The following is a 20,956-nucleotide window of genomic DNA, read 5'->3' on the forward strand; positions in this document are numbered from 1 at the left end:
ATGAACCTATTATTTTAATATGCTTGACAGTGCACTTCTTATTTTTTTAAGCCTTTCAAAACAACCTTGAGTGTTTGCAGCTTTTATTATTTGTTATATTGTGCCTTTTTTAACCTGAAATGGTGCTCGAAATATGTCTTTATGGCTGATATGCAATCCTTATGCTTCTGCTATAGGTTATCGAAATATCTTTTCCAAAGTCTTGATTCGTTGCTTCCCTAAAATGCTGAATTAAACTGCAGGTGGAATTGTTTGTGGTGTCCTATTTAATATGCACATAATGTGTTCTGAAGAATCAAACCAAGTCAATTTTTCCATATGGATAGTGATGGGTGGTAATTTTTTATACACTCAGTTTGTTATGGTCACTGGCACTTATCTGGGGACAAACACAAACAAGAAGCTCTGTCCTAAGTACCAGCCATAAAGCACCCAAAGCAAGCTATTTTTGTTCATCAAATCATGGAAGAGTGCTGCAGTCACGGCATGCACTACCTTACGATGCTTTGGATACCATATATATACCTATAAGTCAACTGCCCTACTCGAAGATCTTGCTGGCTCAGAAAGTGAAGGTGACTTCTAATATAAGTCTTGCCAGCTGAAAAATTGAGATGTATGTGTGCAGTGCACTGGACACCAATGTGGCGTGCATGCAACTCGGAGCAAAAGATGCGTAACGGTGCAATCGCAAGGTCAGGAGTCAGAGGCAAATGAAAATCGAAAGCGATGAAATGGTGCACCTTCCTGCCTTCCACAGTCGTGTACAGCCTGGCTGACTTGCATGAAAATCGACTAAATTGCTAATCTCCGATAGTTAAGGATTCTGGTGCAACGCACACTCTGGAAGTTACTGGAAGTTTGCGCCTGTGCTACCTGTTTCTTCCCCATGAAAGCAGCTGCCAACGCATGCAGGCTGGGTAAACGGCGTGCAGTTCAAATTTTCATCAGTGGAACCGATCTGCATATAAATTGATGTTTTTGTTTTTTGTTTTGTTTTTGTTTTTTATGCATGAAGCTACATGCAGCCTGTCAGAAACAAGCACTGGCGTAGGGCATGTGCTAGGTTGGCAGCTAGGTTGGCTCCGCATATAGGTTGACCCCCCAGTTTCGGGTAGTCATTTCTGCGAAAAAGAGTGGACTTATGCACAACACTATATACGATAGCTTGCAGGTTTTTCAATTCACTTTATTCACCAGATATCTCTGGATGGTTTCCTGGATAAAAGCTGCTAACGCAGCTTGACGAAGTCCAGGAAACCAATACAAGGCAAAGCGCACAGCCTGTGACAACTAGTTATAAGCCATTAGTAACTATAAATGATATTATAACAATAAATGGTAAAAACACAAAGCATAGAACAGAGGCAGTAATTTAAAAATGTCATGAAACTCCTAGCTGTACAGAAAAAAAACAAAACATAAGAACAAAGAGACAACTGAAGATCGCACATATTCAGTCAACGAAGCAAACACAAGTAGCACAGTGAGCTAAACAACACAGCAAATAATAATAACAATGGTATTAATAGTACACAAGTATTTACAATGTTACAAAGTAGTTCCGTAGTTCCTTTCTTTTATAGCCAGTGGTGTTTTGAAATGCGTTTAAGGTACATGGAAGGTTATGAGCTAAAGACTGTAATTTATAGTTGGTATGAAAAAATGGTACGACCCATACATCCTGATTTCGTGTGTGCATTAAAGCCTGGCGTAATTCTAAGCAGGCCAAAGTAGATAAATGATTTTTGACATGGGTAGCGGAAAAATACATTAGTTGAAGAAGTCGAAACTGGTATAGGTTATCTACGCGGATGATGGAATGTGCTTGGAAGGCGTTGTTTATAGGACTCGATTTTTCGAGATTTGCAACATGACGCAGAATTCTCTTTTGTATTATGAACAATTTTTTCATGTTAGTCTTTGTAGTTGTTGCCCATACTAAACTGCAATAATTTAAATGTGATTGGAACAATGCATAATAAATTCTGATTTTACATTTTAGAGGCAAAGTGTCACGGCATCGCGACAACGCACCTGTAACTGAGGAAAGTTTTTTGCTAAGATGTTCAATATGGTCATCCCAAGTCAAGTGAGATGAAAAATACACTCCTAATTTTTTTGTGCTTTGTGACAATATCAATAACCTGTCCTTCAAATTTTAGTATGCCACTGTGTTGTAGATCCTTATTCTTAGCACGAAAAATTATTGCTTTGGTTTTTGCTGTATTTAATTGAATTCGATTTAAGCGACACCAGGTTGATAATTTTTCTAAAGCAACGTTACACTTCTCTATGAGACACTCAACCTCAGGGCCAGAGACAAGCAGAGTAGTGTCATCGGCATATATAATAAACTGAGTGATGTTGTCTATGTTAACAATGTCATTAATGAATACATTAAACAGTAGGGGCCCCAGTACACTACCCTGTAGTACTCCAAGGCGGATTGGTAGAAAGTCAGAAATTTCATTATGTATACATACAGACTGAGTTCTGCTGCAAAGATAGCTTTCAATTATTGATAATGGCTTCCCACAGATGCCGCATGAATATAGCTTTTTGATTAGAATATTATGTTCTAAGCAATCAAATGCTTTGCTGAAATCAAGAAACACGGCAAGCGTAAAGACATTTTTCTCTATATTCTGCAAAATGTTTTCTTTCAGTGTTAGCAATGCACTTTCAGTTTTCAGTTTTCTTTTGTCCATATCTAGTTTTTGCAACACATGAACCTGAACCCACTTCTATTGATTCTCTACAACTTCTTCATTAACTCTCTCACTGAAAATATTGTCCCCAATGTAAGTTAAATAATGCTGCCTAATTCAGTATCCACTGTTAAAAAGTAGAGGCATGCGAATATTACACTACACGAATTGGATTTGATTGCTGTGAGGGATGCTTGATATTCAGTTCGTATTTGTATTCAAGAAAATTATATTCGAGAATTTCTGAATGTTCGAAAAGTCCCGAGTACTCGCCAGCTGTTGTATACCGCGTCGATTTCCATAAATTCGACCATGGCAAAATCACAGTGTCCGGACAAATTATCGGACAGTTGAGTTTAATGTTCCAGGAAGACAGTATGAAGGTTCTGTTCCCTTCCTTCTCCGTTGTTTATCGTGTGCATCAGTTGTGTTCCAATGCCACTAGGCTTGACTTTGTGTGAAATTCCGCAAGTGGGCTTTCTCGCATATCACACGTGCTGCGACCAAGATAGCCGATGACCCGCTTCGAACAACTGCAGCGCGAAAGCGTTTTTTTTTTTTTTTATCTTTCTGTAATGTGTTACATTCTCAATTCCCACACCCATGGCACTCGTCCTGTCACCTTAATTACTCTTTAGTGTGACCTCTGCTATCTCGTTTTGGCCAGCTACAAAAATGCGGGAAAGCCTACTTGCGGAATTTCGCGTAAGGCTCCCAAAGGGGCCTGCCTAGGTGTCAAAACAGGGCAGGTGATCGTGTGAAAATCCCGCCTTTTTCATGGTGCATTGCAAGTGAGCATAACAACAGGCGTGACGACATTCGGAGGGCGCCTCTCACTAGGCCAGAATATAGCCTGGCCGCGTAGTTTCGGTTTCTGAGCTTCACTGCTGGTGAGTGGCAACTGCAGCTGTGAGCCTGCGCATTCGCCATTATACCAATGCCAGCTCCACCCTGCTTTCAAATGCCGACTGGTGCGTCGTTGGTCATTTCTTTTTCCTTTTTGAAAGCAGTCTCATCATTCTGATACCAAGATAGGCAGTGGTCATTAAGAGTAACGGAATGGATACCAAGAGAAGGCAAGCGTAGCAGAGGGTGGCAGAAAGTTAGGTGGGTGGATGGGATAAAGAAGTGTGCAGGGTAAGGTGGCCGCAGCTCCCACGGGATATGGTTAATTAGAGAGATATGGGAGGGGCCTTTGTCCCGCAGTGACCTAGTCAGGCTGATGGTGGTGGAAAATGCGCAGTGGCATTCAACCCTTGTATAAGAAGCATCCTCTAAGTTTTACATACACACTTGGTGACACACAGGTTAAAAAATATGATCAGGTGAAGTATCTGGGGCTCATCCTAACATCTAACCTGCGTTGGGAGCCCTACATCAAATCCATTTGTTCTAAAGCTGAAGGTAAATTACATTATTTAAGGAGAAAGCTCCGTAACACGCCGGCCCATATTAAACTCAGTGCCTATAAAACCCTTATAAGACCTACCCTAGAATACGCGGATATAGTCTGGAGCCCCCATCAAAAAAGTTTAATCAACAAATTAAAGCGCATCCAAAAACTAGCAGTGAGGTTTGTCTATTCAAAGTATTCACGCCAAACTAGCGCTACCAGTCTAATAGTTCAGTCAAATTTACAAAGCCTATCACAGAGAAGAATCATTTCAAGATTAAAGTTTTTGTTCCAACTTCTTCACGGTCACTTCAGAATAGCCAATTCACAATACTTACACCCGCCATTTAAACACTCGTCTAGAACAAACCATAGTAAAACACTTCGTCAGCCAGTCAGCTGTGTAAATGTCCACAGGTGCTCCCTGTTTCCAGATGCTATATCATATTGGAATTAAATTGCCTGAAGATGCGGTGAAGTGTACGTCCGTGGAACTATTTCTTAATTATATCGAAAAAATTGACTTTTCTGTTTAATTCTCTTCTACTCTTTTTGTGTTTGGGTCAGAGAACATCTCTGTATTTTTGAATTTTTGTTTTTACTCTGTTATATGAATGATGCATTGTAAACACTCCTGCATGGGCCCGAAAAGGGCCTGCAGTATGTTCAAATAAATAAATAAATAAATAGCAAACAGCCCACGTCTGTGCAAGGCCCACCTGGGTTGGCAGGATTTAACCATGCAACGTGGCTTAAGAGAATGGCTGTAGCAACACTGCTTGTGGAGTTAAAAAAATGAGAAAGTTCTGACTTGCTTCTGCGGTCTAAAACTTAGGGGCAGAAGCTGGTCTTTGGAAAAAAAAAAAAATTATTGATGAAATCACAACTATGAAATTTTCAGAGAACAAGTGTTTTTGTGTGGTGATTGCAAATCTGTCATTTAATTTGACCTAGAGCTAGTGCAGTTATGTAATATGTTATGTAAGATTTTGGAGAGAAATTGGAAGAATGTCCTGCTGCTGCAGTAGGCACCAGGCGTGAAGCATTGTGAATTTGAGGCAGTTGCATAGCCGTCCCAGTGAAGTAGGTGCCATCAAGAAAATACCTGGCTGTTTTCTGCAGATTTTAAAATCAACACAGCCAAATAGAGAAGTTTACTTCTGAGCAGAACGTAGTGGTTTCTTTTGTTGCTCAAAATTTGTAACATGTCGATAAAATGTTTGATGCTGGGCGTTGATTCAATATTTGACTTTTTTTTTATTATTTCATTTGAAAGCTGTTCACTACTTGCACGTCCTAAAAAAAATTTGAATTGCTACTACACATACCAGCTGAGAGGTGCTTGCCTGACTTCATTTCTACTAAGCATTTTAGCTTTTTTTTTTTCTCTTGGTTCAAGTTATCTAGTTCACCCAACTTGTCATAACAAAAATAGTACGGAGTGGGATCAAAGACTTGCTCAGAAATGTGGAGAGACGCTTACAAATGCAGGGAGTGAAGAATGCAAAGTTATCTGGCCTATATATTTAACAGTTGTGCCGGGTCCGTGGAGCTAATAGGCCACAGGCCCATTTTTCCTTTTATCTAAAACAAACTTCTCTTTCTCGCAGGTGTCTCTGGACACTGCTGGTAGCGAAAAGTTTTTGGGCCTCTTGAAGGCAGTCCTCATCACAATGGGCCAAATTCTGGAAGTGGCCCAGCTCCAAGACGTAAACCGACATGTGGAAGAACTGCTGGGCTACTTGCGCCTCTCCATGACTGTCGAGCCCCTCACAACGGTCCAATGTGTCCGGCAGGTCAGTCTAATATATGTTTTCTAGGCTAGGGCATGATTTTCATTTGCTTTAACAAGGTTAGTGGCAGTTTCCCACTTATATCCCAAAGTGACGGGTTTTGTGCCCACCAGATTTCAGTGGAGGAAAAATGCAAAAATATTGGTTTGCAGTGATGGAGGTCTAGGGAACTGCTGCTAGGGAACTGCCAAGACTTATATTCACCCAGCACCATTTACTGCATGGTAGTCTCCTGTAACATGCAACAGCAATAAGTACACCTCACACATTTTTGTTACTTTTATTCTTTGCTGCCCATGCTTCATTTGCTGTTTATTGTAATTGCTGAGTGCTCATCATCCTTGTGTGGCCTGACCTGGAACTTTCATCCTATGCTGTGATTTACTGCATACTGTATCTTTCATTCTATTAGGGGGGATGAGGGGATCGAAGGCAACTTCTCTATTTTTCGACTTAGAGTGATGAAATTTGGCAGACTGGCTTAAAACAGTATCAAACAATCGCATATAAAGTTTCACAATGACAGCTTTAGTAGTTTCCCTTTTATCATTGTTTATATGTTGTCCCATATTGCTTGCTTGTGGAAAGCCTAGCATGACAAATAAACAAGCTACAGGTCTGTAAATGCTTTTAATAATTACCATGAAGTGTAGTGTAAATCAAGACTCTTTTAATTTTTTTTTAAACTTCCCTGCTTTTTTTTACGAAGGACACAATATGCACCTTCTTTTGTGTTTAGAATGTACCATGCTCTAATTGCCATGTAATAAAAACATGAGAGCCTAAATGGTAAATCTGAGACTGTCTTGACGCAGACCACATTTCAGTGATTACAACAAAACAAAATGGGTAAATATCCCTTCACCCATTGCTGTGCTATGCTTTCCACAAGCAAGGTATTAAGCTCAAAACAAACTTTCGAGAAAACAAGCCTGAAAGTTCTAAGCTAGCACACACTGTCTGTGTGTAGATGCCGACAGATATATTTATTTGGAGCGCCTAAAGTTTATTTTTGGGTGAAATATTTCAGTACAGCATAGAAATAGTGTTGGAGATGCCAAAAAGTGTACTTTAAAAAAAAACGACTTTTTTCGCAATTTTTGCGATCTGATCCCCACATTCCCCCTTAAGCTTTTTTCTATCTGTTACGTTATTTTGACAGTGTGAGCTTCTCATCTCAAGTTTGCTTCATCCTTTGTCCACTTGCTTTGCTTTGCACTGAAATGCCGATGTAACTTCTGTCCCCCTGCCTAGTGCAGGCAGTGCCGAAGCTGCCTTTTTGACCCTGCTCTGGTTGCACTGTGCAGCTTCTCAAGGCTTTGTTTGGGACTAATCTGACCAGTTTGTGGGAGGGCTGTGCAAACAATGACTCACTGAGCGCCATCCTGTCAGCACCTTCTACCGGCCTCTACCACAACTGCTGCTCCTATCCTTACGCCTGCCTGTCGAAACTGTTGGCCAGCTACAGTTCACGATCACCGCTCCTCACTGCAGATGCTACGACTCTGGGAAGGTGAGGGAGGCTTTGCAAGGACACTGACACCAGTACACAGGGCCGTTTTCGACCAGCTTATCCAAGTACTCATAGTCAAATGTTCATGAGTGGCTTTCACATGCACTGCAGATGTGACGTTTTCAAATGTTTTCAATGTTCATGCACGTGCACGTAAGTGCTCTGTTCCCTAAACCAGCTCATGAATGCCAGCAAAATGGAAGAGTCTTATAAGAATGTGACGTTTGTTCAAATCTTAAAAGTTGTAGTGCTGAAAGAAAGAAAAAAAAAAGCATTGTTCTGTCCTTTTGTGTGTACTAGTTGGAATCTGGAGACATCTCAAAATTTTCAAAATGTGCCATAAGTAAAAAGGTGAAGAAAGTTTTTCATAATCTAGTTAATGGTGCATAGATAGGTATAGAGTTTTTAAGAAAACGTCCTACATATCGCTGTACAGAAAACTGGGATTCTGTGGGCATAGGCCAGCAAACAGAAAAGAGTGGCTGTAGAGTGTTGGCAGTATGTTTGCTGAAGTCAAAATAGTATGTTTTGGTTCCCCTATGCAAACAATGGAAAAGTGAATTCTGTCTGGTGATTTACTGTACAGTTGTTATGGCTATATTGGCTGTCTTCTGCGTGCAGGTAGTTAACATAGGCTGCTCATGAAGTTTCGTAAACTATCTAACATAAATGATGACAGAAGCCAACAGCCACAGAAACCAAGGGGCACAGGGTATTTTTTTTTTTTAATTAATTGATTTATTTTGTGGTGTTGATCAATTTAGAATATTACTGAATATGTCATCGCTTAAAACTAATTGATTAGAAAAGCAGAAGAAAAAACAACCACATGCCGCCGGTGGGATCCGAACCCACGACCTCCGAATTACGCGTCCAGTGCTCTACCTCTGAGCTACGGCGACGGCTGTCAAACCTTCTGCTTTCGGGGGTATTTATGTTTACAAGTAACCTAACCTTTGAGAGTGGGTGGCGTTGATGAACACTCTCAAAGGTTAGGTTACTTGTAAACATAAATACCCCCGAAAGCAGAAGGTTTGACAGCCGTCGCCGTAGCTCAGAGGTAGAGCACCGGACGCGTAATTCGGAGGTCGTGGGTTCGGATCCCACCGGCGGCATGTGGTTGTTTTTTCTTCTGCTTTTCTAATCAATTAGTTTTAAGCGATGACATATTCAGTAATATTCTAAATTGATCAACACCACAAAATAAATCAATTAATTAAAAAAAAAATCCCCTGTGCCCCTTGGTTTCTGTGGCTGTTGGCTTCTGTCATATTTACAACGAGCCCCTCATTTCCCTTCCTTGTTTGCTTAACATAAATGATGAATGTTTGCTTTGTGTATGTTTAGCTTATCTAAAGCTACAATCACTCTCATGTTCAGTTGCTGGCTTTCTGTTGCTCTCAAACTGACTGGAATGTAGTACTGCTGTATATAGATTACTGGTAATTAGTACTTGTGGGTTGTTCGTGTGCAGTTTTCATTACTAATGATGTGACATGATGAATGTGTCTTTGACCATGGTTTTTTTAAAATGAGGTTCCTCGCTCTGCAGCTGGCTCAGTTGGATGAGGAGAGGCTGTGAAAAGAAGATCTCAGCCTTGCTGAAGCCGAGCAACAAAAGAGGCAAAGCCGCACTGGCTGCACACATTCGCCTCTTTGAGCCTGTGGTACTTCAGGTGAGAGCATCAACTTGCTCGATGTTGAAACAGGGCCTGAAATGCCTGCCGCTGTTCTGCTTCCTTTGTGTGCAGGCACTGAAGCAGTACACAGTGTCGAGCAGCTCCCACCTTCAGGCCAGCGTTCTTGACTTGTTGGCTCAGCTGGTGCACCTCAGAGTCAACTACTGCCTGCTGGACTCGGACCAGATATTTATAGGCTTTGTCATCAAGCAGTTCGAGTTCATTGAGGAAGGCCAGATCCAGTATGTCTAGCATTTGCTTGTGCTTTCTCGTGTGCATTGCTTGTCGTGGGGACTGACTGGTTTGTGGCCTCGTTGCAGAAATGCTGAAGTGCTCATTCCGCAAATCTTCTACTTCTTGGTACTGCTGTCGTATGAGCGCTACCATTCCAAGCCCGTCATCAGCATGCCTGAAATTATACAGCTGTGTGATCGCCTGATGGCTAGTGGCCAGCCACCGGACAGATATGGTGAGACAGCTCTTGCAGGGCACGCTTAGCAAAGGACAGAAGCATGCATACACTGGCTGCTGCAGTTATGCAACTTCTTTTAAGTTGCTTTTCAGCAGCAGGTTAAAAAACGGACCCCAGGTAAAGAAACTGCATTAAAGAATAAACATCGAACATTGGCACAAAAAAACTGCTTCAATACTGCACACTTGTTTACCTTTTTGAAGATTTTTCAATCAGTTGGAGTTCATGTCTTTTGGCATTGGATGTTAATTGGAGGCCTTTCTTTTCCAGTTATCCCAGCGCTGCAGGCGATAGTGGAGGATCTGTTCTTATTACCCAGTGCAAACAGGACAGACTCACGCAAGGAGCTGGAGACTCAGCGAGAGGTGGTGGTTTCAGTCCTGCTGAGGCTTATTCAGTACCCTGAGGTATGCGGCTCTAAGGGTTACACCAAACACTCGTTTCAAGTGTGGTGTTTGCTTATCATCAAACTAATGCATGTTTACATGAGTGGTTTTTTCACTCTTTTTTGGGCTGTAGATGAGTGGGATTTTCTTGTTCCAGAGTCACTGTAATCATTAGTTGCCATGCTGGTTTTTATATGGAGCTCACTTCCAATAACTACTTATGTTGCAAAGTTTTTTGTTCATTGTTTGGTGTGGTGGTTATTGCATGCAAAGCTGCTGAATATATTGCACTGTGCTCAAGAATAATGGTGCTGAAATTAAACTATGGCTACCATAGATGTGCTGCTTACCTATAGTACTGCAGCCGTGAAAAGTGGGTTTTGTGGGAGGGGCCACATGTGACCACAAAAACTAAGTCAATCTAGGTTTTTAAGTTATCCTAGATATTCCTGCCAAGGTAACAAATAGTGTTTTTTAACTAGCAGCAAAGTAGCTCCAGATAAGAGCATCCAAAGGGTGTCTGGTCGACTTCTTAAATTTACCTCTTAAAGCCAGAGAACTATGAGCGAGATCTTTGTTTGTTTTCTTGTTTGTTTCTTTTTTCAGAAATATTTGCTATTGCATGGGCAGGCATTTTGTGTCCTGCTAAAGTTCATTTTTTTATTACAAGCATAAGTTTGCAAGACATTAAACACTTCAACAAGTCTCTTATTATTAATAATTTTGTTTAATTGGTTTCATTTGGATCCTTTGCATTAAATTTTAAACCTTATAGTTTTCTGACCAAAAAATTTTATACAAAATCTACAAAATATAAAAATAGTCTAAAGTAGTATAAAAATTTGTCCATTTCTCTATAAATTTGTCAAAATTTGTTGTTTCTCTATCTTACTGTAACTGAAGTCAAGATAGGCCCATGCGCTATGCTGTGAGATGCACTGTAAAGAACCCCAATGGTCAAAATTAATCCGCAGTCTTCCACTGTGCCATCTCTCATACCAGTGTTCAGCATCAGGACAGTATAAACACCAGAAGCCATATCATACTGAAGAATAAAATTTGTATGCATTTTATAGGTGTTGTAGACTGCTCAGAGCTACAATTGTGTGCCAAAGAGTCATATTAAACTGGCTGTAACTGCTGCAGCAGCGACATTATGCAGCATGTTTTGACGCTCCCACTGAAGAATATGTGGCCAAAGTTTAAAAAAATATTAACTACCATGGTGTCTCAATGGTTTTGGTGTAGGCTGCTGACCCAAAGGAAGCGGGTTTGATCCCAGCCACGGCGGTCACATTTCGATGGAGGCAAAATACTAGCGACCAATGCACTATGCGATGTCAGTGCACGTCAAAGAACCCCAAGTGGTTGAAATTATCTGGAACCTTCTGTTATGGCATCCTTCATAGCCTTGAGTTGCTTGGGTCGTTAAAACCCCATAAGATCATAAAAAATGCAGTAAAACCTTGTTAATTCGACTACAGGGGAGTGGGGAAAGCGATTGTCCTTTTATCGAATGCCCCCTCCCAAAGCTGCCAAAAAAACCATTCACGTGAAAGTAAAATTAATTTGTTTAGTAAAAACCTGGGCAGTCGTCGATCTCATTTTAAAATTAAAACTGCATGACAACATCGATTTTTTGCAGTTCCGTCAAATGCCTTAATTCGTGGATGCTATCAGGAGTGTCGGAAACAGAACTGCTCCATAATGATAAGGGTCTCCTTGGCTCCTCTCAGTGTGTGACGCTGTAGTGCTGGAGCTCCTTCGCATATGGCATTGCACGAGAGTAGGCTTCACCACACAAAGGCGAACAGCTTGTGATGAGCACAAAGTTTTGCCGTGCTACAGAACGGGAATACAATGTGTACAGAAGTGAGGGAAGCACCCACTGGCAGCGGAGCGGCAAGACGCCTTCGAAAAACGAAACAAAATATCAGCGACAAGGCAATCATTTTTCTTAACAGTGTGCAGCGATAGGCTCAACTAGCAGGCTGGCTGATAGGCACGGCTGATAGCTGCCATCTCCGTGGGCTGGTGGTGAAGCTCCGAAAACGAAACCACGTGACTGGACTCTACCTGTCAAAGGTGGCCTGCCAATTGTCAATGTGCCTGCCGTTGTGCGCATGTCAGAGGGGCATGGGAAACAATGTAATATGCAGGTCAGACCTCATGACAAATATCTGGATGATCGCGTACTGCTCCGGTTATACGTCGACACGGCACGCTTCTGGAGCCCGTCTGAATTAACTGATGCCAAAATCTGGACGTCCGAATAAACTAGCTTCCAACCATAGACTTAAATGGGCATTTGGCGGGAGTCCGGCGGCAGTCCGAATTATTTGAATTTTCCAATTACTGGGGGTCGAATTAACAGGTTTTAGTGTATCAATTTTTTTTTTTTATCGTCAGAAGTTTGTGTTCTTTTTTTTTTTTCCAAGTGTGGTTGACAATGTCTCTTTATTTATAAACCACATAGACATGAACTTCTTCAGTTTGATAAACATGCTTGTATAGAACACAACTGATAATTATGACAGCTCTGGCACACTCCTTTTTTTGAGGTTAAGACCTGATCAGACAAAAAAACATTACTTGGGTCTAATTTGGCAAATTTTAGAGAAAATGCCAAGCTCTTGAAGCATAAAAATAGCAAGGTGCAGATTACAGAATTTATAGTTTCACTCTGAAATATTTCAGGTATCTATTGTTATTACAATTCAATTTATTCATCACCAAAGTTGACCAATACAGCAGAATGCGTAAGCGTGCCACTCCATTTTTTTTTGTGACTAAAATTTTTCTTTGCTTTGGAAAAATTGTGGGAGCACAACCAATTGCAGAATTCTTTATTCTAGCCATCACGCAATGACACATAAAAATTTAAAGTAAACTTAAAAGGTCGACCAGCCATCCTTTTTATGATCTTGTATGGAATCGCCCAGCAGAGCTTTAGTGGTCAAGGCTCATTAAAATAATTTACCTTAGGTACTAACTTATAGGAAAATCAAATTCAGATTTTAAATCAGCATAAAAAAACTGAGCAAAGTGGCTCAATTTCATCATGAGTGGGCTTTTTAGTCCACTCATACATCTGAAACCAGTGTCCCTCATAATCGCATGGTGGCTCAGAGCTTTCATTGGGTGACCTATACAGCATTCCAGCCTCAGTGTTTTCCTTTTTAGAAATTCTTAATAGTCATGTTGAGCTGACACTAGCCTGAGTTGTAGAAGTCACGTACTAGATACAAGTTCATGCAAGTAATTTACGTGCTTGTTTTCATTGCTTCCAGTAAGACGTGCATTCTGATCGAGTAAAGCTTGCAACTGAATTCGTAACGATTTTTTCTTTCAACATGTAACCCTAGGTGATGATGGCGGGCAACTTTTCTCACGGGAAATACGTGGTAGGTTACTGAAGGAAAAAAGAAAACACAAACGTGCGGCGAGTAGTATTTGGAGAATTCGTGCATTTTGGCCTAGTGCACAGCAAGGAATAACGAAAAATTTTGCAGTCAAAAAAGCAGGGATTTTCCATTGTGCTACAGGGAGAAAGTGCCAAAGATAGGGTTATTGTGGTTCTCTGTAAAGGAATTTTAAGCTATGGCATGGAACATCACTGCAAGTGTGAGTAGAATGGGGTAGAAGGATTGTGGGAAAAAGGGTTGTGGGAAAAAAGAGTTGGAAAGAGGAAATGTAGGGATTGAAGGGCAGAGGGCATTTCTAGTGAGTGTGTTCATTCTCGGGAAACGCTTCACAGTCTGTGGTAACTTTTGATCTTTGTTAGTATGCAGTTGATGGTAAGAGTGCATTTCTTCTTGGCTAGTGTAGGTGACATCCTATTGTGAACGTTATGCCATGTGGTGAGTAGTTAACGCCAGTCTGTGCAGATGGCTTGCAGTTGGTTTTCTTTCATTACTTGCTTTGGTTGGTGCACTGCTGTGGCCTCCATAAATGTCTGAGCATACTGAGAGCTTTTTTGGTGGCTGTATATGGCTAGTGAGGGCATGTGCTTGTTCATTGCTCTTGCAACCTGATCGGCTGAGATCCATCCCTAAGAACTTGCTATTGGAGGGGCTGTGCGTATGTGAGTTGAAGGCGTCCCTGAAGGTGGCTGCAGAATTCATAGGTGAAGGCACGTGGAGGACTCTGGCTCCATATTGCAGTCTGGTCCATATCTTGATATTATGATAACCTCTGTGGCATGCCAGTGCAGTGAATGGCTGGTATATTGCTTGTGCTTCTGCTGCTGTGGAAAAGGGAATATTTATGTTATGGAAATGATGTGTCATTGTGGTATGTGTGTGTGTGCGTGTGTGTAGGTATTGGAGCTCCTCTTGGCGGTGGTTCACCACAGCTACCAGGAAGGAGAGGACAGGTGGAAAAAGTTCTCCAGGCAGCTGATTGACGTCATCTTGCCGCTGATGTCACGCACACAGGTGCTGTCTTCTTTCATTTTTTTTTTTTTGTGCATGCGTGAAAGTTTTCTTCTAAGCTGCAAATGAGCCAACTTGTTTCAGTAGAGATACAAAAAACATTGCTTGCCTGCCAGGTGATATATGGCATACATGCACTCTTTTTTCCTTGTTCCTTTTTGTATATTTTGCTTAAGTATTAGGGTTGTTCTTGCTGTTCCTATGTCATGCCTTGCTTTACAATGGGGTTTGCAATTCTGTGAGAAGAACATGCCCTGTAGAGAAAATGAGATACCATTACTGCATGCCTACAAAAGATCTGTTGTATCATACGACAGTCTCCTTCCTTTTTTGTGCTTGGTGCCTAATTATTTCATCTGTCATTTTCAGGTCCACTTGGACACCAGGCATTCACTCAGTGTCCTGCAGAGGCTGTTTGACTCTGTATCGCCAAGTGTGTTTCGACCTGTTGACATTTTGCTCAAGGCTCTCTTCGTTTGCCCCATGGATCCAGTAAGTAGCATTTCTTCAGTGTTTAGCAAACTGCTGTTTTAGAGCAATATCTCTTCTTTTGGATGAGTGAAATTGGGATTGTCATTGCAGCTCGTTATGACTGAAAATTCTCTCACTCAACTGTTGGCTATTGAGAATGCTCTCCAGGTGGGCCTGAGAGTGGCTGTTATCTAGAATGTGCTCTGTGTGGTCATGTGATCTAAGCTGCATCAGCTTTCGTTGACATTATGTGCAGTACTGCACATTGCAAATTACAGTAGAACCCTGCCGTTACATTCTGGGATGCCACTTCTTCCCAGCTGCTACATTGTTGTGGGCCAGTCCTGCTGTAGTTCCCATAGAATCCTATGCAGTACAGACTCTGATGTTGCATCACGATTGTGGAAGCATTCCTGCATGTTACATTGTGAATGCCACCGTGCGCGGGCCCGTGCGACGAATACAAGAAGCTCTTTTGATGTGGCGACACCACACTGATTGCGAGTGCTTGGCTGCCTCACCGGCTTCCAGCATGCTCCGATAATGACACCACTCTACGGGTGGCGCGAATTTCTTTACAGCTGTTGATGCAGTTCCACCGTTGCAGTGAGGTGAGCGAGTGTAATAGACGATATGCGAAATTGCTTGGTGGTCTGGCAACACCGCGCCCACAACTTCCGGTTTCCATCTTGGCGCGGTCGAGCTCGTCGAGCTGGTGCATCGTTTGCTATGCGTACTTTCTTCTTGTGAGTGGAATTTCAACAGGCAAGCTTCAGCTGCTGCGTTGTTTTCACAGCTGATCTTTGACCAAATGTAGGTGCTTTCAATAAGCGCCAGCTTACTCCTACCGCGTCCTCAGCTTTGCTTGCAGTCTGGCGCTGATGATCGCAATAATCGGCACTCGAAAGTGGGTTGGAAAGTCGAACCGTGACCGTGTGCTGTTGTCGTTTTAATGCTCACATTAAAGCACCGGTTCAAGCATCACGCATTATCATGGCTATTTTATTCCCACGTGGACACGAATTCATCTGGTAGGGTAGCGAGCGGTGAGTGCGGTGAGTGCGCACGTGTGTTGACAAACTTCTGTGACAGTGCGAACTTTCGTTCGCGCCGACGCCAGGAGCTTCGTGCATTGCAGTATAATCACACAAGACCCTCGACCAGCTGCGTAATTCGATTCCTTTACTGTAATGTGCAATGCGCATCCGCGGTTTTCAACGTCACCGTTTCAGAGCCCGGCGTCGGTTGATTTTCGCCACAATTTGTTGAAACCGCGTCCTGCTTAAGACGCAGTCAGTCGACATTAACAAGAGGAAAGTAGGCATGCACATATAATTCAAAATATTGTAAGCAAAGACGCAGCTTTTTTTTTTTTTCAGATAAGCACTGAGCCACCGCGGCGGCTTGATTAGAGAAAGATGCTACAGCTGTAGGTGCATGCACGGACTCGATACGCTGGTCAATCTGTGTGTGCAGGGGCGAAATTAGCATGTTCGGTTGCTTCCGAAACTTAATTAGCTCACTCCCAAACTTGGACAAATGGCTTTGTTGCGAAACAAGCTGTTGGAGCTTGCCACAACGATAATAAAATCTGATGGCCTGAAGCGTTTTCAGAACACTGTTGCACGTACTTTCTAGCTTAGAAATGCGTCCCTCCTTCATATAATAAAGTAGCTATATTATTCGCTTCTTTTTTTTTAGATTTTCGTCACCGCAGATATCGAAGGTATAGGAATCCTCAAGAAATAAACCATTCGCACCTCAGTTTTTATGCGTAGGGTGTATTGCTTCACAAAGACTCCTTAACGCGCATAACATATGCGTATATGGTCCAGAGAGTTTGCTCGCCCTTCTAAAACTAATTGAACACGGGAAAAACTTAACTGAACACGTAGCAAACTAAGCAGTAATCGGCATATGGTTCTTCGAGTGAACTTATTTCGCCACGGCACGAGCGATTGGCCCGCTCAAAAAAATTACCTTCTCTATTACGTTGTTCAAGTATGCGTCTATATATATTCACGCCCGACCGGAGAGTTGATAAATGCACGAAATCGGCTTCTAATTTTGATCAGAGACAACAAAGGCTGTGGCCCTTATCTCAATTTAAACGCAAATCACCTCGAGAGATTTGTCAAAAATCAGCGCAGAAAGCGAAAGCTGCGCACAGATCCGCGTGCTGACACATGATACCTCGCATGGCGTTTTGTGTTACTAAAATGTTGGGACGGAGTAAAAAAAATAGAAAAGCGAAAAGCTGGAGCGCACCTAGTTGTGGCACGCATCGCAGTGTCTTTTCACAGTGGAGAGGGTAGCGCAACACTGCATCGGCATTTTACTTTTCAAACGAAGCGCAGCCGTTTTAACCCAACGCTGGGCAGCGGTTTCGTTTTCTGTACCGTACCAACATGGAGGACTTAGTTCTCGGAGCGCCGAGAGATGGCGCTGCGCATTTCGCATATCGTCTATTGAACCCGCGAAAACAAAACTACGCTGCAATACACAGCACACATGCAGCGCTGTAGGAGATGGAGTTTCTCAGGTGGATTTGAGGCTTTTATTTACCTCACCCGCTTTTTTCTTGTCCCCTATAGCTTAAAAGACACAGCTTTTAGAAGACGATAATTGCGTGTAGATAAAAGCGGTCAACGCAGTAGCTGCGCAGGAGCACACGTGTGCCGCACTTTGCCTGTTCTGCGTGCTGCCTCCATTCTACTGACAGTCGCTCTGGCAGACAGAGAGCCATCCTGAGTGCCAATCGCGAGTGACGATCGCCAGAGTTGTATATTCTTGCAAATGTTTTTGTAGCGTGTTGCGTTTGAAGGAAATAAAAAAAAAGGGGAGGTGGCAGGCAACAGTGCACATTTTTTTTTTTTATTGAATATGTTTGAGATTGAAATTGTTATGCATTTCAGTTCAGTGCTACGGCTTTGCTTTTCAGCTTGTCCAGCTACTATAATTCCCAGCTAAAACGTTTTTTCTTTTTTTTTTCTGTGACCCCATTAAAAAGGTAACAGCCTTGTTCTACTGTATCTGAACTGTAATACTGAATGACGTGCAGTCCAATGTAAATGGTTAAAGAGATCAAGATAGTAGACCTCAACATGGCACAACATGTGTCGTAAGCGATACTCTTGCGTTGTCATTACGTTTCATCATAGAAACAATTTCATGTGTTTGTTATGAAACTTAGTAATACATGTTAAAGAAACTTTGTCTTATGTCGTCACCCACGCACTTAAAACTGCAAAGTGTCTTTTCGCTTCGCCAGGAGTCAGAACATGATCTTCTGAGGGACACTGTTTTGTACATGTTTTGTCGTCTCGCCAAAGCATTTAGCACTTACTTGGTGCGACTTTTGTTTGTTGCACTAAGTCACTCGAAGCGTGCCTTGCCATGTTCTGTTTTAAGTCTATGGGCAGCAGTACACAGGCGGTAGTAGCTGGATGCTTGGACCATTTTAACAAAAGAGGTGTTGTTTCACACAGGTTGGTGCAGAGCCTCAAACTGGGTTTCGGGCCGAGCGCTGGATGTGTCTGGTATTGATGAGCCTGCGTGTACTGCTGGCATACACTAAGGAGGAGGTGGTGCTGTCACGCCTGGCTGATCTCATGCTGCCATTGCGAGTGCCTCATGCTTTGGCACCTGAGGCCCTCTATGACCCACTGGACATTGATTCTCTGGGCGACAACATGGAGAAAGCAGTGGCAAGGTGAGTGCACCACCTTCCAGTATCATTCCATACTGCAATGCACGCAGGTCTGGAATCGTGATTTCACGTTTGTTCGGGTAACTGCCGACTACCTGGCCTTACATCAAGCAGCACAAGTGCCTGAAACTGATGTAGCAGTTATGCACAGTAGCAGAGACTATAGGCTGTGTGCAAAGCCACGACCATGCCCCTGATGGTGGGTTCACGAAGTACACTTGGGAGGGGAGCTGGCTGCACTGGCTGCTCGCCGTACGTTTCTGTGGTGTCTCATGATGAATTCATTTTCCTCGGAGTTTGCTTTGGGATATCAGCAACATCCGCTGCTGATGCACCGTGACACGAACTTCACGGCATGTATGGCAACAAATTTTTTCTTATCTCTGCGACAACTTTTTTTGGCAATGAAGAGATAGGTACAGAGGCAGAGTGTCTATAACTGTGTCATGCCGCCAATAATTTGACCGTAAAATGACTGCCTAACGCGTTGTTCACCGTGTGGTTATTTCGCTCCATCAGTGGTGTAGCTGGTGCCATCTCGTGTAACCAAACCTGCCCCTAAAAATTTGTTGTGAAGTTGTCGGACGACATGTCAAGTTCTTTGTGTAGCTGTTGCGGCAGAGATCAGTGGAGACCATGGTTGCTTTGTGGGCTGTAGGTTGATTTGACATGAAATCCAGTAGCGTCAAGTGTGGGTGAGTTTTCTGTAGATAGAGAATGCCAATTGAGGTCCTTTTCGCCTCACTAGCACGTCGAGAAACGGGAGGTCGTTCCTTGTCTCACGTTGCAAGGTAAACTAGCTGGCCGGTTCTAGAAGGTGCACCAGGAATTCTTCCACTGCAGATTTTTTCAGGATTGCAAAATAATCATCAACGTACAAAAGAAATACTTCGTATCCATTCATGAACAGCTGCAGTGCTTGTTGCTCAGTCACCTCCATCACCAGGTTTACAGCCATCACCAGGATTGCTGCTGCCATTGCCATGCCGCTGGTTTGCTTAAAGAATTCTCCTTTAAAGGAGAATTACGTGCCACCCAGACAAAACACCAGGAGTTGGCACAACTTGCCTATGCTGAGGCAAGTCCTTTCGGCAAGTCAGTTATCTGCTTCAGTTGCCTTCCTGGCTGCGCTGACTGCCAGTGAAATCGGAACGGTGGTGAAAAGGGCGACAGCATCGAATGAGACTAACACCTCATCCAAGCTTACCGTCTATAGCCCCGTTGTGCCGAACGGCGGTGCGGGCAGGGCACTTTTCTTCTCCTTTCTTTTTCCCGCCCGTTCTAATTTGTCTCTCATGAAAGGAGCTCAACCAAATGTCTAGAGTTCCGTACATGGGTGTTCATTCTGCCAGTCAGTGGGGACAAAACACCCAGGACACCACAACTCAGGTGCTTCATGCCTTGGCCAAAGGATCGCGCACCGAAGGAATGAGCACCTGGCATTGTTTGCAAAATACCCTGTGCTGACTGTTCCTTGTGCTACATCAGTGAAACTAGAATTTTTCGCAAAGGCTTCGCCACCACAAGAACGATGTCCGGAATTTTGAACGAGAGCTCAGTGCAATCACAGAGCTTCCTGAGGACTTGGTCCATCGTATTGACTTTGAGTATGCTAGTGTTGTTCCACCGAGCCCAATCCATTCAAGCGACGGCTCATAGAATCCTGGCACATACAAAACACACCCAGTAATGTAAACTCCTCTCAAGGCTCCCTTCCATTGGTGTATGTACATGGCCTTCGCTGCGTTTCAAAGACCCCCCCCCCAACCCCTCAACCCCCAACTCGTGACTCTCACAACGGGACCCCCCACGATCCCATTGTGACCTATTGTGACTCGCACGACGACGACCCCCAGCCGAAGTGGTTAACAAATAGCGCATCTCTTGCATCCACCCAGTCAACCCTGAAGAAGGTGCCAAGTTGGCACCTTCGGTTCTCCATCGGTTCTCCTGGTTCTCCCATGAGACTTTGATCGGAGTATTACAGTTTTTCTCTCCAAAAAATTTGTTATCAAAAAATAGTTTTGTGCATTTGGCCAAGTAAGTTGTCTGCTGTAATCTTTGTTTTTTTTTTGTTTTTTTTTTGTTTTTTGAGAAAACTATTGACTGCATTTAGGGACTGTATTCTGCTGCATAGAACAAAAGAGTGTGTTTTGGCTGTGTAGCTTTGGCTCCATTGTCAAAAAAAAGTTGTTGCAGAGTATAGTTTGATGTTCAAATGCTCACTAAATGCACCGGAGACAAAATTTTACTTGTTCCCAGCTCAGCCGGCAACATGATTGGGTGCACAAAGTTTGATCACATTTTGCATTAATGCATCGCTTTTTATTATAATCTTTTGTTGTTGTGATATTAAAAAAAGTATATGCAGCAGGCGTCTCGTCATCATGAATTGT

General features: G+C 42.8%; 1 protein-coding gene across 4 annotated transcripts in view; it reads left to right on the plus strand.

The window, feature by feature from the left end:
* Window positions 1-20,956, plus strand: part of htt (huntingtin) — a 107,224-nt gene that overhangs the window by 34,942 nt on the left and 51,326 nt on the right. For all 4 annotated transcript variants that reach the window (XM_089578819.1, XM_089578816.1, XM_089578817.1 and 1 more), the window contains 9 exons: window positions 5,715-5,900; window positions 7,205-7,410; window positions 8,963-9,086; window positions 9,162-9,331; window positions 9,410-9,558; window positions 9,832-9,968; window positions 14,267-14,383; window positions 14,750-14,872; window positions 18,340-18,563. In XM_089578819.1, coding sequence (XP_089434945.1) covers window positions 5,715-5,900; window positions 7,205-7,410; window positions 8,963-9,086; window positions 9,162-9,331; window positions 9,410-9,558; window positions 9,832-9,968; window positions 14,267-14,383; window positions 14,750-14,872; window positions 18,340-18,563 — 1,436 coding nt within the window. The remainder of the gene's footprint in view (window positions 1-5,714; window positions 5,901-7,204; window positions 7,411-8,962; window positions 9,087-9,161; window positions 9,332-9,409; window positions 9,559-9,831; window positions 9,969-14,266; window positions 14,384-14,749; window positions 14,873-18,339; window positions 18,564-20,956) is intronic.

Source organism: Amblyomma mixtum, chromosome 3 (genome assembly GCF_055824585.1).
Source record: "Amblyomma mixtum isolate Tamu chromosome 3, ASM5582458v1, whole genome shotgun sequence".
NCBI classification, from domain to species: Eukaryota; Metazoa; Arthropoda; class Arachnida; order Ixodida; family Ixodidae; genus Amblyomma; species Amblyomma mixtum.